This window comes from Suncus etruscus, chromosome 7 (assembly GCF_024139225.1).
Source record: "Suncus etruscus isolate mSunEtr1 chromosome 7, mSunEtr1.pri.cur, whole genome shotgun sequence".
In the NCBI taxonomy this organism is placed as follows: Eukaryota; Metazoa; Chordata; class Mammalia; order Eulipotyphla; family Soricidae; genus Suncus; species Suncus etruscus.
Window position 1 is genome coordinate 60,650,579 of NC_064854.1, and position 16,438 is coordinate 60,667,016.

The window sequence follows — 16,438 nt, forward strand, 5'->3', positions numbered from 1 at the left end:
TCAAGAAGGCTAGGTGTGAGCACTCCCATTGGTGGGTGGGGTCCGGGCTGCCGGAACACGGGGGGGGGGGGGGGGGGGCCGGGTGCAGATGGCAGTTGCTCCCCGATGCAGTATTTGCAGGTGCTGCATCTTGGCTCAAAGCAGCCCAATGCCCAGGGTATGTCTCAAGGGATGTTTCTAGCTGATGAACAAAAAGCTGAACAGCTCAGCCACGTCCTCGGTGACTCGGGCTATGTATCGAGAGGCCTCCAAGAGCTTCCAGGGCCACCTCTTTCTCCACCGGGGTGCAAAGCAAAGCTGGCACAGCGATGCCACGCAGGGGGAAGGGGGTGGGGGAGAAACGGCAGGCCCGGGTTGGTTCCAGATTTCCAAGGGAGCAGGTTTGAGGACTCCAGAGCAGATGTGAGCTGCAGGGCCGAGGCCACCCGGCGACCGACCCCCGCCAGCCGCAGCTCCGCCCCGCACGCCCCACGTGCCGCGCCCCACCCCAGCCCTGCGCCCGTGGCCCTTTAAACGCCCCCGCCCCGCGCACGGCAACCGGCGAGGGACAAACGAGAGGCGTCCACGGCCAGTGCCCCCGTCCCCGCGATTTCCACTCCACTCCACGCCACTCCCGGCAGCCGGCACCTCCCGCCCCGCACCCGGGCCGGGCCCGGGGCGCGCCGCGCGGCCGGCGGGGAGCCGCTGCGTGCAGGGGCGGGACCAGGGAGCTGGGGATCCCCAGCCTGGCGCGGGGTGGGTCCAGCGCGGCGCGCGGGAGGGAGGGAGGGAGGACGCGCGCGGGGCAGAGGCTCCTGCAGCAGCGGCGGCGGCAGCGGCGGCGGCGGCGGCGGCGGTGCAGGCGCGCGGACCCCGGCTCCATGCCGCCGCCGCCGCCGCCTCTCCGGCGAGGGGCGGGGGGCTCCGGGCCGAGGGTCGCCGCGCCGCGTCCCTCCCTGCCCTCTGCGCGGGCGCCCGAGCCGCCGGGGGCACCCGCCGCCTCCTAGGAGCGCACGCTCCTCCGCGCGCCCCGCCGGAGGTGCCAGGGCCGCGGCGGGCGGAGGCGCAGGCGGGCGGGCGGGCGGGCGGCGAGCGTGCGGGTGGCGGGGCCGAGGGACCCCACGCGGCGGAGCCGGCTCGGGAGGGGGGCTTCCCCGGAGGATGCCCGGCGGCGGCGGCGGCGAGCTGAGCCGGCCCTGGAGCGGGCGGCGCGTCGCCAGGCGGGCGTGACCACGGGCGCCCCCCGGCTGCCCCGCGCCGGCGCCGGGCCCGCACGATGGGCTGTATCCAAAGCATCACCTGCAAGGCGCGGATCCGGCGCGAGAACATCGTGGTGTACGATGTGTGCGCCACCATCGACCAGTGCCCCACGCGCATCGAGGAGACCTCGCCCATCGTCCTGCGCTACAAGACTCCCTACTTCAAAGCCTCGGCCCGCGTGGTCATGCCCCCCATCCCCCGCCACGAGACCTGGGTGGTGGGCTGGATCCAGGCGTGCAACCAGATGGAGTTCTTCAACACCTACAGCGACCTGGGCATGTAAGCGACCGCCGCCAGGCGCCGTGCGCCCCTTCCTTCCTTCCTTCCTTCCTTCCTTCCTTCCTTCCTTCCTTCCTTCCTTCCTTCCTTCCTTCCTTCCTTCTTTTTTTCCTTCCTTCCTCCCTCCTTCCTTCCTTCCTTCCTTCCTTCTTTCCTTCCTTCCTTCCTCCCTCCCTCCCTCCCTCCCTCCCTCCCTCCTTCCTTCCTTCCTTCCTTCCTTCCTTCCTTCCTTCCTTCCTTCCTTCCTTCCTTCCTTCCTTCCCCGGGCGCCTAGTCGCCGCTGCCATCCGCTCCTCCTCCTCCTCCCCATCCAGCGCCTCCCTCCCTCCCACCCGCGCTTTTGTTTCAGCGGCAGGCGGGTGTCGGAGCCCTGCTCGCCTGAGCCTGCTCTCTCTCTAGGCTTTGGCTTCTTGACTGCTCCCCGCATCGAGGCGGGGAGAGCCGAGCAAGCGCGAGCGACCCAGCGGGTTTGGAGAGCCGGAGGGTGAACCAGGGAAAAGGCGCGCGGTGGGGGAGCGGGGCGAGGTGGGGGAGATAGGGAGATGGTCTGGAGAGTGCCCTGGGAGTTTCGGGGCGCGGCCCGTACCTTTTGGGGGCGCCCCCGAGAGGAGTTTTGGGGGAGACTTGTCTAGAGAAAGAGTGAGAGAGGAGTACCGAGAGCGCCTAGGACGCTTTGGGCTGTGCCGCGCGCGCGTCCTTTGGAGAGCCCCGCCGGTGGCGTTGGAGGCTTCGGAGCGGGGCCGGGTGGTTTCTGGCGCCTTTAGTCCCTTCAAGGTGGGGGATCGAGCAGGGACTCGGCTGGCCGCGGAGGCCCGGAAGCCTGAAGGTGATAGGGTCGTCTGGAAGTGAGTGGTGGGTCAAGCCGAGTTTGGGGAGGTGGGGGGTGGGCAGGTGCCGGGTGCGGCCTATGCGCGCGCGGTCTGCAGCGGGCGCAGCTGCGCGTGGCTTTGGCCCGAGCCGAAAGCTGGGGTGTTTCTTTCGTGCTGGGTTCTGCTTCCAAACTTTACCGATCACGGCGCTGGAAGAGATTCCGGATTCCGGGGTGCCCACCGGCCGCGCGAGCGGGGAGCTCTCCAACTTCTTTCAGCAGCATCGCGGCTCCGTTCGCGCCTGAAACCGGGCAGCAGCTCCCAGTGGGGTGTCGGGGGGGGGGGGACGGACCACCACCAGCTTCCCTGCTCGATGGCCCGAACTCCCCTCCAGCAGGCTTCTTTCCGAAGGTCACTGATCAGCGGGCACCTGGCGGGGCAGAAAGATTTGGGGCCTGCGTCCTCCTCGAGCTGTTTCAGTGGAACTTTTGGGCACCCTGATTAGCCCTCATCCTATGGGGAGACCCCTTTCTGGAAATCCAGCCTCTCCCCCCGTTTACTTATTAATAGAAGACTGAAGGGGCTCCCAGTTCCCCTATTGAGTATGTATTTGGCGGAGTTGTATGTATGTATTTGGAGGAGTTGGCGAAAGGGCAAACCTTCCTGCAGGCAGTTGGTGGGTTTTGTCATGTTCTTTATTAATTGAAAGCAGAGCTTGGAAGTGAAGGCAATCACTGGCGCTGGGAGGAATTTGACAGGTGGCTTTGTCTACTTCCCCGCCCGCCCCTGACTCAAGGAGTTTGAACTTTTGGCCGGAAGCTGGGAAGTAGCTACCAGCAAAGCTCACTGGGGCAGGTGGAGACAGTGAAGGTCCTCTCCCTGCCACGATGGGGGCTACCAGGGTTTGAAGGACAGGGGCCTTTGGGGTGAATCATGCTGCTTGAAACAGGCATAACCTCCAGGGAATGGATCAATGTGAACACATGTGTCTCCTCCTGCGGTTTTTTTTTTTTTTTTTTTAGAAACCTGTAATTTCCAGCCTAGTCACACAGAGAGCCTGGGCCTAGCTCCTCAGCCGCTGTCCCTCCACTTTGCCTGGACTGGCCCAGCCCTTGATGGCCTGCCTGGCAGCAGGGCATCACTGCAGTCTGGGTTCCCCACAAAAGACCTGGCAAAGGGCACCTCTAGGACAGGGTGGCCTGTAACCTCACATTTTCATGTGATGAGCTGGTGAAAGTGGAAGCGGGTTATTTTGTGGGCCAGGAGATGCTTGCCTGAGATGTAAACACACCCCATGATGGCTTTAATAGAATCTCTGTGGGTATTAGGGCATGGGGTGAGGATGGTGTGTCTACAGCATCTCCTGACCTTTGTTGAACCCTGGCCTTTGTGTTCTTGGTGGGGGTAAGTGGGAGTGTTGAAGTTATCCTGTAAACTGCTACTTTGGGTATTTTAAGAGTCTCAATTTTCCTGTGGTTAAAGCCAGGAAGCAAAAGTAGGACCCTGAAAGCCACAGAGCTGGTTATTACAGAGTCTACCTCCAATCCTTGATTTGGGTTGAGGCAGATTTCATCTAACCTATTTTTGGGAAATGCTTATGCCAAGAGAAACTTTGCCAGTGTCCTCTTTGTTTTATCTTGTTTTGCTTTGGAGGGGGTAGCGCCCAGTACTATTTGGATACTCAGAGCTCAGTGCTCAGGAATCATGCATGTGGTGTTGAGCCTCAAACCCAGAGTTTCTACATGCAAAGCCCACAGCATCATCTCTCTAGTCAGAGGGTGCAGAATTCCTGTTTGTGGGCAGGACTCACTGGAACCAGGCCAAGGAGTGAAATGCCCCAACCCCCTCATTATCTGGAGCCTAGTTGGGGTAGGGGCATGCTTCGGGAATGCATGTGTAAAGGGAATATAAATGCCCTGGAAAGTCCGGCTTCAAATGGTCAAGGCTACCAACCTTAAGAGACCAACTTAAAAGGTCAAAGACAAGCTTAACAGACAAACATAGGGGCTGGAGTGGTGAGGGCACATGCCTTGCACACAACTAACCCAGGTTTAATCCAGCATTCCATATGATCCGATCCCCTGAGCCCCACTAAGAGTGATCCCTGAGCACAGCTGGGAGTGGTCAAAACCAATAAACAAACAAAAATCAACACAAGCTTACCCACTTTAAAAGGTGGAGCTTTTGGGCCCAGAGAGATAGGACAGCGGTGTTTGCCTTGCAAGCAGCTGGCCCAGGACCTAAGGTGGTTGGTTCGAATCCCAGTGTCCCATATGGTCCCCCGTGCCTGCCAGGGGCTATTTCTGAGCAGACAGCCAGGAGTAACCCCTGAGCACCGCCGGGTGTGGCCCAAAAACCAAAAAAAAAAAAAAAGGTGGAGCTTTTGGGGCCAGAGAGATAGCACAGCAGTAGGGCATTTGCCTTGCTTGTGGCCAACCTAGGACTGATGGTGGTTCAATTCCCAGCATCTCATATGGTCCCCAAAGCCTTCCAGGGGTGATTTCTGAGTGCAGAGCCAGGAGTAATCCCTGAGCACTGCCAAGTGTGACCCTAAAACTAAAAAAAAAAAAAAAAAAAAAAGTGGAGCTTTTGAGGTTGGAGTCATACCACAATAGGGAGGGCACTTGCCTTGCACATTCCATTCTATAGGGTCCCCAAACACTGCCAGGAGTAATTCCTGGGTGCAGAGCCAGGAGTAACCCCTGAGTATGGCTGGGTGTGGCCCACAAACAAAACATTCAAAGGGTGAACTTTTGTAGTTGAAATTTTCCACCTTTCCACAAAGGGATCAGTGTCCAGAGGAGCTCTGTAAAGCTCCTTAGCTGAGCTCAGTGGGAGTTTCCCTCCTCTACACAAAGGTTCTCTAGAAACCCACTGGCCAGCCCCTGGGGGTCTGCTTCTTGCTACCTCATACACACAGAGGAGATCCTTATGCAGAGGACTGCCAGCTTTGGTCACAGCTCCTACCTAAGCTATGAATGCCTAGAACCTTTGCTGTGTAGGCACCTGCTGGGAAACCAAGGGGAGAAGGAGCCTCATGGTTGTTCCTTCTGTTTACATTGGCTGAGGCAGGGAGCATCAGCAGGGAGAACTAGCACTGTTCCCTGAATGGGCAGCAGGAGGGGGAAACAGGTACTGCTTTGGGAACAGTTGGGGGCAGCAGGTGACAGACCAGGGGCTCACTGGAAGACCCTGGCTCACAGACCTCAAAGGGACATAGTTCCAGCCAATCCTTTCTAACCAACTACGAGTGCCTTGAATCAATTCAAAGTCAAAGAATGAGCGGCCAGGGCTGTCCAAATCTAGTGGGGGTGTTGCTGCAGCTCCTGCCTCCCCCACCTGTCCCTAGTTTCACCACTATAACCCATGCTGAAACCTCTGTGCTGCCCCCTGGGAGATCACCCATACATCAGCCCCCCCCCCCAAAAAAAAACCCTCCTGATCCTGCTGCCAGCAGCATCCACATGTCATGGCTTTACCTTTGTTCATCTTTGAGTGTCCCCACATGGAAACAGCAGTAGCCAAAAAAATACAAGGGCCCTCAACTGCCTGTATCCCATGGCTGCATCCACTTGTAGGCAGTCCCCATTTATGGCTATGAACACCCACTGAATATCTGTCCTTAGGCTGCCACTGCCTTTGCCCTTTCTTCAAAGCAACTGAAACCTACCCAGACTTTCCTACTCTATCCTAAGTCTCTCCTCTCCTGCCTGCTCAGCCTATACCCTGCAGAATTGTGTGTTTGACCCACCAGGCCACCCGGGGACCAGGCACCATGATATTGAATGCCCACCCAGAGAAGATGTGCAATAAATATTTGATACAAATAAACTGGTGAGTACTTTCCCCAGCAGCCTCCTGTTGGTAAATCTTGGCCCTGCTCATAGTGGGTCTTCCCAGAGCCCCAGGAGGGCACAGACACAGAATGCAGCAGGTGGCACCTCAGACATCAAACACCAATGAGTGAGCAAACAGATTAGACTGGGGAGATTACTCTGAGGGCTGTCTGTACTCCAGAGGCCAAGGCTCCCTCCCTCGCACTGTGGGTGTCCCTAAAATCAGCGTTTCCTGTCAAATAGAAGGTTCCCTCAGAACTCTTGCACTGGAGACATCAAGGGGTGCTGATCAAACCCCATCTGACTATCTCCCTGGAATGGCCCTTGCTCTTGCCCCAGTGCAGTACTCTCCCAGAAGTCCAGACTCTACCCGCATAGTTCACCTTTGCCACTGCCAAAGCACAGGGATGCCCTTACTGCATTGGGCCAGCTCTGCCCCTTTCCCATCCCTCCAGGGGAGGCCTGGTGGTACCCCAGAGCTAGAACTGCCTTCAGAAGTGAGAGCATAGTTCTTTCTGAAGTCCTGTGTGCCCTGGGGGGGGGGGGTGGCGATACTGCACGCTAATCTCTGCCATTGTAAGATTAGTGGGGTTTAGCGGGCATGCTAGCTCCCTGCATGTCTGGCAGGGGCCTGAGTGGGGCCTGAGCACCTGAAAAGGAATGTGCTATTTTCAGTGAAGAACCCAGGAGACTGGCTGTGGGGGTTGTCCGTGACCTTGGGGTGCAAGCTGGGAATTGAATTTGGTGCCTCTTCCCTACCAGGTCTTTAGAGTCACTGTCCTAAAAGGATCTTCAGTCACCCCAGTATTTCAGAAACAGTTTCATGACTGCTTTGCAGACATGGAGGCAAAGCCTGGATTGCCCCCATGGGGTCAAAGAGGGGGAAATGGGACTTTGTTGTCCCCTCAGGGAGTGAAGGAGAAGGAGATGGAATAGAAAGAAGCCGGGGTAGGATCAGGAAGTGGGATTAATTCTGTAACCCACTCTGTCCTGTGCCCTCACCCCACAGCTCAGAAGTGTTTCCACACATTGTCCAGCACCAGTTGGGGGCCTTCACTCTGAGAACCTCCTAGGAGGGAGAGAGATCTCAGAAAAGGGTCTCAGATTACAACTAGGCACCAGGTGGGGCCTTCTACATCCTTCTTCTCAGACCCCTGAATTCTAAGTTTAATTCTAAATTAAGTCTAATTAACCTATTAATAAGTTGGGGTCAGGGATATAAAATGTGAGGTGGGGAAGCTTAGCAGTAGTACAGTGGGAAAGGCATTTGCCTTGTCTGTAGCTGACCCAGGTTCCATCCCCGGCACCACTAAGTCTGCCAGGAGTGATCCCTTAGTACAGACCCAGAGCAACCCCAAAGTATAGCCAAGTGTGACCCAAAAACCAAAAGAAAAGGAAAGGGAAAGTGAGGTGGGAGATAAACAGGTGAAAGCAATTTAAAACAAAAGAAAAAATAGCAAAGGAAAGGGCAAGATTAAAAAAAAGTAAAGAAGGAAAAAGCCAAAGTAGCACACACCATGCCGTTCTGGCTCTGTCTCCAGCCACACGCTCCTAGACCGCTTGTCCACAAGGCCAGGGCCAGAGCAGAAGAATCTGGGATCATGTGCGCTCCGCTCTGCATTTCCCCAGCTGTGCGTGCTCCCCTGCTGATGCAGTACCAGAATGGGGTTCTGGCACTGCTCGGACTTGAGTAATGGGGAACTCTCGTTGCCATGGCCACTACCACCAGGCATCTGCCGCTGAGACCATAGGCTGTGTGTGTGTGTGTGTGTGTGTGTGTGTGTGTGTGTGTGTGTGTGTGCGCGTGTGTGTGTGTGTGCGCGCGCGCGCCTGCGAAGTTCCAATCTCAGATTCCGCCCAGCTGCCATCCATCTGGGTGGCTTCAGTTTCCTCATTAACCTTACTGTGCTTTCTAGCCAATAGGTGGGCCGGGAGATGGAGGCAACTGGGTGCTACTGACTGAACCCGAGACTCAGGCACACCTCACACCCCACCTTAGCCTGTCAGCAAAGTCCTGGATTGGAACTGTTGGGAGCAGCACACACCCCTCCCCCACAGCTGGCAATTTGCACTTCTTGGAAACAATATGTTGGTGCCAGATGTCATTTCCAGCTGAGAACCTGTAGTTTCAGCGTGGAGATGGTCCACTCTGCTTACTCAAATCCATCATCCAGGAGCCTCTGAAACTAAGCACGGGGGGAGGACCCACCACTGTATGTTTCAGGGAAGACCCTTGCCACAGGGAGCAGTGTTTTCTTTGGGCCACTTGGGCTTTTGATGTCACCACCACCATTTCTTTCACGGGCTCCATTTCTCCAAATTCACACCTTAGTGTCCCCTCGACAGAGCTCCCTGACCACTTGCCTCCCACAGCTTGATTGATGCTGCCTGAAGCAAGGGCTATGTATCCCTGTTTGTATCCATCACCAGGCAGCCTCTCACAGGCTCCCTTGCATATTCTCAGCAAGGTTGAGACGAAGATGACCCAGAGATTGAGGGTTCTGAGGCACTCAGGAGAACTGGGCAGAGCATGTGGAGTGCCAGTTGCCCTTGGGGTAGCCCTGTTCCCCTGGAAGCAGCATCCTGTGTCCGTCTTGTTTGTTTTCTGCCTAGGCCTTTCCCACTGTGGTGCCCACATCCCCCCCTTCTGTGTCCCTTGCCCAGCTGCAGCACTCAGTCCTCCCTACCCACCCTGGGCCTGGTTGAGGGGGGAGGCAATTTCCTGAGCATCTATTTCCTTCCCAGTGTTCTGTTTTGGTTGCATCCTGCCTTCTGCTTCCTGTCCTACTGTGGGGCTTTGGGCCCCTAAGACAGGACTTGCACGGATATACATGGAACACACACACACAAATTGCACATACCATAGTACACAAACATCAGTGCACATGCCACAGTGTGCATTTAGAGATATCACTAAAAGTAAATGAATTGCACACATTATCATCACTCATGCCCACCCATAATATATATGCACATTCACATGTGTCCAGCCCCTTTGCACACACACATGTACAATGTACTCACCTCTTAGTCACCTTCCCTGCTTGGCCATCTGCCTCAGACATGACACTGAAGTTTGGAGTGGTGACTCTTGGAAACGGGTCTAGGATGGGGACCTCAAACCACATTCTGTTGCTTTCTGCCACTTGTCTTGGCCCTTGTGTGGGGCAGGAGAGCTAGAGAACCCCCAGAATTCTGCTGGCAAGCAAAACCATTGCTTTTTGGTGTTTTCCTGGAAAACAGGAGCGGAACTTAACTCTCAGGGGGGAGGTACCCAAAGGGCCTGTGAGCAGGCTTGGTAAACACCAGCCAGAAATAATTAGCTAATAAGCTTCCATCAGGACTAATTATGTGTGTCAGGAAGGTGAGTGTCAATGCACAGGCAAGAAAGGCTGGAAGCAGGGTGCCTGGGGTGGGGCACAACCCTGCTTCCCAGCACTCCCCATGCCTAGAGTGAATCTCCCTGCAGCCCCCAAGCATGCAGCGCTGAAGGATCACTGAGGATTTTGTTGAAGCTGTGGGGATAAAAGTGGGTGAAGATTGGACAAGAACTTGGAGAGAGAGAGCACAAAGACCTGAAGAGAGACACATGGCCTGGGAAGATAGCACCCAGATCTGAAGAGATACGCACAAACCAAGGGGAGAATGCAAAGGTCTAGACATACACTGGCCTAGGAAGACAGCTCAAGAGAACACAAGATTCCAACTTTAAGCACCATACACACACAGACCCAACTGTCCCAAGCACCTCAACAGATTAGCCTGGCAACCCTGAACTCCATAGAGACTAGATATTGGACATGCCCTGTGCTGTCTATCAGACCGAGTAATGCCAGGGGTAGCCTCAAACAGTGCTGAGACTCTCTCCAAATAAGGACTCAAAAATGTGCCACTTCTTGCTTTTCTGTGCCAATTCCAGGCTGGATGGGACCCTAGTGGAGCTCGGCCCATCAGACATGTGTCACAAATGTCCAGGGTCCACTATTGCCCACAGTTTCTGTGCTAGCCTGGCCGGTGATTGGGAGGCAAGTAGCAACCCCTTTTGCCCCCAACACATCACAGTATTACCACTCCACACAATTGGACCGATTCTTATTTACCTTAGGAATTGATTTGGGGGGGTGAGTGCAAATGGGTCACATGAAGCTGTGCTCAGTATCCCTGATGGGGCTCAAGGATCCTATAGGATGCCAGGGATCAAGAAGCTGGGGCTGTTGTATGCAAGGTAAGTGCCCTCCCTGCTGTCTTACTGCAAATACAATTTTTGGTGAAGTAGATGGGCTTGGATCTGGCAGGGCTCAAGGGAATCTGTGGGGTGCTGGGGTGCAAACATGAGTGGGCAGCATATACATTGTATTGTCTCTCGGCCCTAGGATTACTTTTTTACTCTCCATTTGCTCCCATGGGCCATTGCTCTTAAGCTAATTGGCCTGAAAGTCCCTGAGAACACCCATGTTGTTAGTGTAGATGGCACTGGCGATGGCGAGGGAGGCAGCCCCTCCCAGCAACTGAGACTCTCACTCAGCCTCTCCCTTCTTGTGTTTTTCCTGCCCCTTTCAGGTCCAGCTGGGAGCTGCCTGACCTGAGGGAGGGACGTGTCAAAGCCATCAGTGATTCAGACGGTGTCAGCTACCCATGGTATGGGAACACCACTGAAACTGTGACTCTGGTGGGCCCCACCAGTAAGATCTCGCGGTTCTCTGTCAGCATGAATGACAACTTCTACCCCAGCGTGACGTGGGCGGTGCCTGTGAGCGACAGTAATGTGCCGTTGCTCACAAGGATTAAGAGGGACCAAAGCTTCACCACCTGGCTGGTGGCTATGAACACCAGCACCAAAGAGAAAATTATCCTGCAGACCATCAAGTGGCGGATGCGAGTGGACATCGAGGTGGACCCTCTTCAACTCTTGGGCCAGCGGGCCCAGCTGGTGGGCAGGACTCAGCAGGAACAGCCCCGGATCTTGAGCCGGATGGAGCCCATCCCGCCCAATGCACTGGTCAAACCCAATGCCAACGATGCCCAAGTCCTCATGTGGAGGCCAAAGCGGGGTCCGCCTCTGGTGGTGATCCCTCCTAAGTAGAGTACCCTGGCTGGACCTGAGCAGAGGGGAACCTGCATCGATGAGACACTGCTTCATGGGGTGGCTGCCGGGGATGGTGGGAGCCAAGTTGAGTTTCTGAGCCAAAGCAGACCTCAGGGTTTGCGAGTCTTCATGGCGCTCCTGTATGGTTGAACCATAATCTGTGGTCAGCGCCCCCTCCTTTTTAGGAATAAAACCAATCACTGGCTCCACAGATGTGCGCTCTTCCATGCAAGGAGCTGTGGTATCTGGGAGCCAACAGCCATGATCCTGAGCTCAGAACACTTTATCATCTCCATCTTCCTGGGAGGCAACACGGGTTGGAGATAAAATGCGGCAGATCCAAGTGGCATATGCTGCTTTCCAGCCAATCACAAGCAGGAAAGGAAACATTCCCGGTGTGGGGCAGGTCAGGGGCTGGAGAGGAGGGTGCCTGGTGAGAGGAAGGACTGTGCTGTCACTTCCCAGTAAGAAGGGCATGCACAGTTGGTGATGGCTGAGGGAGCAGAAAGAAGCCTTAGAAAAGCACAGGCTGATGGGTCAAGAGCCAAGCCAGGAGCTGTCCAGGGTGCTGATGGGGCCACAGGTGGTTCGTCTGCCCACTCCTTCCCAAAACTATCTTCAATATATCTTTCTCTTCGAGGGATCAGTTCCTGGATTCTGCAGTTTCCCATGTTATTGGGGGCCTTCATCCGTCTTCAGTGAAAACTCAAGTGGAGATTTTTGTTCTGTTTACATCTGCTTCTTCCCCACGGCCAGCCTGAAGTTTACAAAGTGGCCTTTTGTGTAGAAGCCACAGTCGCCGTTGGGACACCCTTCATGGGAAGGAATGTGGTTCCACCTCTCCCTTCCAAGTTCCTGAATGGTTTGCACGCAGGAGGCATGGATGCTGCTGTACCCACACACCCACACCCCGTGGATGGGGCAGCGTGATCCGCGCACAGCTCGAGCCTTTCCCCATGCATAGATCATTGCTGGGCATCCATCTGTGTTTGTTTTAGCTTGATTTCACAGAAGTTCAGCTTTGACTGGGCAAGCACTGTGAGAAAGTACTTCATGAAGCTTAATGTTGGAGCTGTTTAATGCCAACCTGAGCTGCTCTCCCTGGGCACTGAATTGGCAATTGCTGAGGTATGACTGGTACAGCTGAGACACAGTGTTGGGCTCCTAAGTCAGGTCAATACAAAAACGTTTCAGTTTGCAGCCTTGATAAGAAGGAATTTTCTAACTTGAATCACCCGTACCAACCCCCCCCGACCAAAAAAAGAGCCTTTCTTTCTATTCTCAATAGTGCTGATACATATATATTTATATAGTGTTTTCTATGTATATAGAGTTGCTTACTCAATGGCCCCTGTGAAAAGAACCAGCTCCCACCAGGGCAGGTGGGTTTTATGGATGGCACTACTAGCCTAATTTCAGAGGTGAGAGTCATAGTCCGATGGCTGGTGCCAAAGATCTGTCTTGACTAGTTTGAGGATGGAGAAGGAAGGCAAGAGAAGGGCTTGTTTATTACTTTTATTATTAAAAATCCCCTTTAGTCTAATTTCTCTCTGTTTCTGCCCCCCGGGAGGGTGCATATTTACAGGAGAGGGTTCACAATTCTCCATATTGTGCCGTGTGTCCACGTCACACTCAGCTGCATTCTTATAGATTAGTTATTGGTGACAAGTGGAGCTATTTATAACTGCGCATTAATGACACACCAGTGACTCACTAAATTCCTGGGGATGTTCCATTTAGAAATAATTTGGCTGTTCCCTTTGGATTTCTCTGTCCCTTCCTTGTTCTTGATAGGTAAATGAGCTGTGGCTGACACAGAAGTATCGTCTCTATTTATAATGTTTTCGTTATTGCTTTGGGCTACACCTGGCAGTGATCAAACTTACTCCTGCCTCTGTGCTCAAGGGATCACTCCCAGACCATATGTGGCTCCCAGGATTGAACTGGGGTTGGCTTCACACAAGGCCAGTGCTGTCCCTGCTGCAGCATCCCTCCGGCCCTGTGCTTTGGCTGTAAACACATACATGCAAACACACTGCAGCTTCTCCGAGTGCTGAGAATTTTTTACTACTTTTGTGGAGGACAGCTGCTTGTCAGCACAGAGACCCAGGCTTCAAAAGTAGATGGGGTTCAGACCAAGTATTTCTGTCTCCAGTCAGAGCCATGAGGAGACACTATCCCCGCCCCCAATTTCATAGCTGAAGTCTTGATGGACTGTTCGTTCCTGGTCTCTAACCAGAGCATCCCCCATCCCACCCACTCAGGAGCCCATGGACTCTATTCTCTGAAGAACAAGGGCACTTGTTTTTGGTTTTGGGCACTGCAAGTTTGCAAGTATGACTTTACCTTTTTTTTTTTTTTTTTTTTTTTTTGGTTTTTAGGACACACTTGCCAGAGCCCCAAGTTACTCTTGGCTCTGTATTAAGGAATAACTCCTGGTTCTCAGGGAACCATATGGAGTTCCAGGGATCATGGAACCCAGGTCAACCACATACAAAGCAAATACTCTCCCTGCTGTATATGGCTCTGACCTCAGGTATCTTTGCTTTCAAATTAGATAGAGGATGAGGGCAGACCTAGCACAGAGGTTAAAACTCAGACTCTGACTGAGCATGGCTGGGTGTGGTCCCAAACCAAAGAAGAATCATTTGAGGAAATATCTTCTGCCCAAGAAATGAGTATTTCTGACCCCTTATCTGTGACGACTGCTTTCTGTTCCTGGCTCCCTGCTCTGGAGCGTGGCCTGTGGGAATTTGGGAAACGTTTGCCTTTATAGGGTCCTGTCCATCAGTTCCCTGGAGCCCCCAATTCCATCTGTGCCTTAGGAAAATGCAAGGAACATAGTGTGTTGTGAGCAAGTGGGATTTGCTCTAAGGAACCCTTACCACTCGCATTTCCTGGGGGTTAAAATACTGTGGTGGAAACTGTTATCCCCACTTCACAGAAAATCCACGGTAAAGTGATTTAGCCAAGTAGGTGCATGGCCAAAAAGTATCAAGAGCCAGGATTCAAAGCGGGCTGGTGGTTCCAAGCCCCAATGCCTTGTCCTGTGCCTGGGGAATGCCCAGGAGGAGGACGCTGAAAGACAGCCCTCTCCTGAGTGGACACATTAGAGAGAAGTGAACTGAAGCTTTGCTTTTGCAAAGAGCCTTCTGGTCCCCAGGGGCCAAGGAAAATGCTTGTCAGGGCTGACTTGGAAGAAGGGGGAGGTGTTGCCTGGCTCCTATAGCTTAAAACTCAGTGCTAGTAATTAGATAAATCAGAAATATATGCTCTCCAGGTTCCCCTGAACCCCCTCAACAGCAGCAGCACAGAAAGGGGATAAAGACTTGCACCCCACTGCTGAGGCTTGGCAGAGCTAGGCCCTGCCACCCTCTGCCCCCTCTAGGTGGTAGGCACAGAGCAGCAGGCAAGGTGGGAGCCACCAAGGAAACAGTGACTCCCTGAGCTCCTTGGCACATGGAACATTCTAGAGAGAATGGGAAGGCACAATTAGACGTTGCCAGAGCCAGCTCCCAGTGGAGCTGTGGAGAAAGATGTGTGTATGTGTGTGTGTGTCTCAAACATGCACACACACACATACACACACACACACACACTAACCCAGGCATACACCATCTTTCAGCTGAAAGGGAAATGAATCAAAACCCCAACCAAGCCAGATCCCTGTAATTAATTCTGAATAATCCCTAGAAAAGGGAGCTGAGTGACCATGCAACACATGTGTTTGCCACAAGCTCTTGGTCACTCATCTCTGGGGTCATCTCAAGGCCATGTGTCCTGGGCAGCAGCAGGATGCTGACTGATTCAATGGCAGGAATGAGCTACTGCCCAGTGTGGGCCCTGCTCAGATGCTGGGAGTGGAAAGCTGCACTTCCCCCAAGGCAAAAGCTTACTGTGATCTCAGCTACCTCATGCCTTGGGTTGTCACGCTCATTTCCTGCCTGAACTCGAGAAGAGGTACCTGGGTCACCTCCCTCTGGAAAGCAGTTCTGGATAGAATTTGAGGCCAGAATGCCAAGAGGCCCCTTTAAAGGAAGCAGGAGGATGTGGGATCTGGGCCAGGTGTGAAATCCCAGCAGGAATCACCTAGTTTCAGCCACAGGCACAATTGGTGGGCACAGCCATAGTTTCCTGTGTGGCTCGGGGCAGAGGCTGAAATGATGGTGAGACGGAGATGGACAATAGCACTATAGATGATGGGGACAGGTTATAGAAACATCAACTAAGAACAAGAGACAGATGAGAGATTTTGGTGATGGATCAGAGACACAAGAGAGACAATGATGGATGGGAGATGGAAGATAAGAGATATTAATAGGGCCCGGAGAGATAGCACAGCGGCGTTTGCCTTGCAAGCAGCCGATCCAGGACCAAAGGTGGTTGGTTCAAATCCGGGTGTCCCATATGGTCCCTGGTGCCTGCCAGGAGCTATTTCTGAGCAGACAGCCAGGAGTGACCCCTGAGCACCGCCGGGTGTGGCCCAAAAACCAAAAACCAAAACCAAAACAAAAAAAAAGATATTAATAATAGGTAGTAGGGGCCGGAGAGATAGCATGGAGGTAAGGCATTTGTCTTTCATGCAGAAGGTCAGTGGTTTGAATCCCAGCATCCCATATGGTCCCCTGAGCCTGCCAGGAGTAACCCCTGAGCGCTGCCGGGTGGGACCCAAAAACCAAAACAAAACAAAAAAAAATGGGTGGTAGAGACATAATTGAAATATGATAAATGAATACATCAATGATAAATGGTAGAGACATATAATAGAGACATCAATGATGGGTAGTAGAGACAGATGGTAGAGACATCATTGATAGATGGTAGACAGATGATATAGATGACAACTGAAATAATGGAGAAATGATAGCTAATAGGCATCAGTGATGCAAATTATATTGGGGGAGGGAAGTTGGAGTGTTTGTAGAGTGGGGAGGACCTAAATTCAATCCCCAGCATCCCATATGGTTCCCTGAGCCTACTGAGTAATTCTTGAGTGCAGAGTCAGGAGTAACTCTTGAATATTGCCAGATGTAACCCAAATAAACAACAAAAAATAAGACAAATGTTATAAGGAATGGCAGATGCCTAAGATGGCATAAGATGGAAGACTTTTGTGGGCATCTCCATCTAGTTTCTGAATCACCACCCCTTGCCCAGGACCTTGCCAATCTGGGAATGGTTTGGGGACA

General features: G+C 53.6%; 1 protein-coding gene across 1 annotated transcript; it reads left to right on the forward strand.

The window, feature by feature from the left end:
• Positions 1-1,099: 1,099 nt before the first annotated feature.
• FAM78B (family with sequence similarity 78 member B) lies at positions 1,100-12,792 on the forward strand. The gene is made up of 2 exons (XM_049776588.1): positions 1,100-1,518; positions 10,724-12,792. Exons 1-2 carry the CDS (start codon positions 1,256-1,258, stop codon positions 11,244-11,246), a joined length of 786 nt encoding a protein of 261 aa, XP_049632545.1. The 5' UTR covers positions 1,100-1,255; the 3' UTR covers positions 11,247-12,792.
• Positions 12,793-16,438: the final 3,646 nt, after the last annotated feature.

Bases quoted from the DNA above. Each gene is read 5' to 3' on its own strand.
- FAM78B (XM_049776588.1), top strand. From the start codon at position 1,256: ATGGGCTGTATCCAAAGCATCACCTGCAAGGCGCGGATCCGGCGCGAG. The intron at 1,519-10,723 runs GTAAGCGACCGC...TGCCCCTTTCAG, and splicing joins ACCTACAGCGACCTGGGCAT to GTCCAGCTGGGAGCTGCCTG.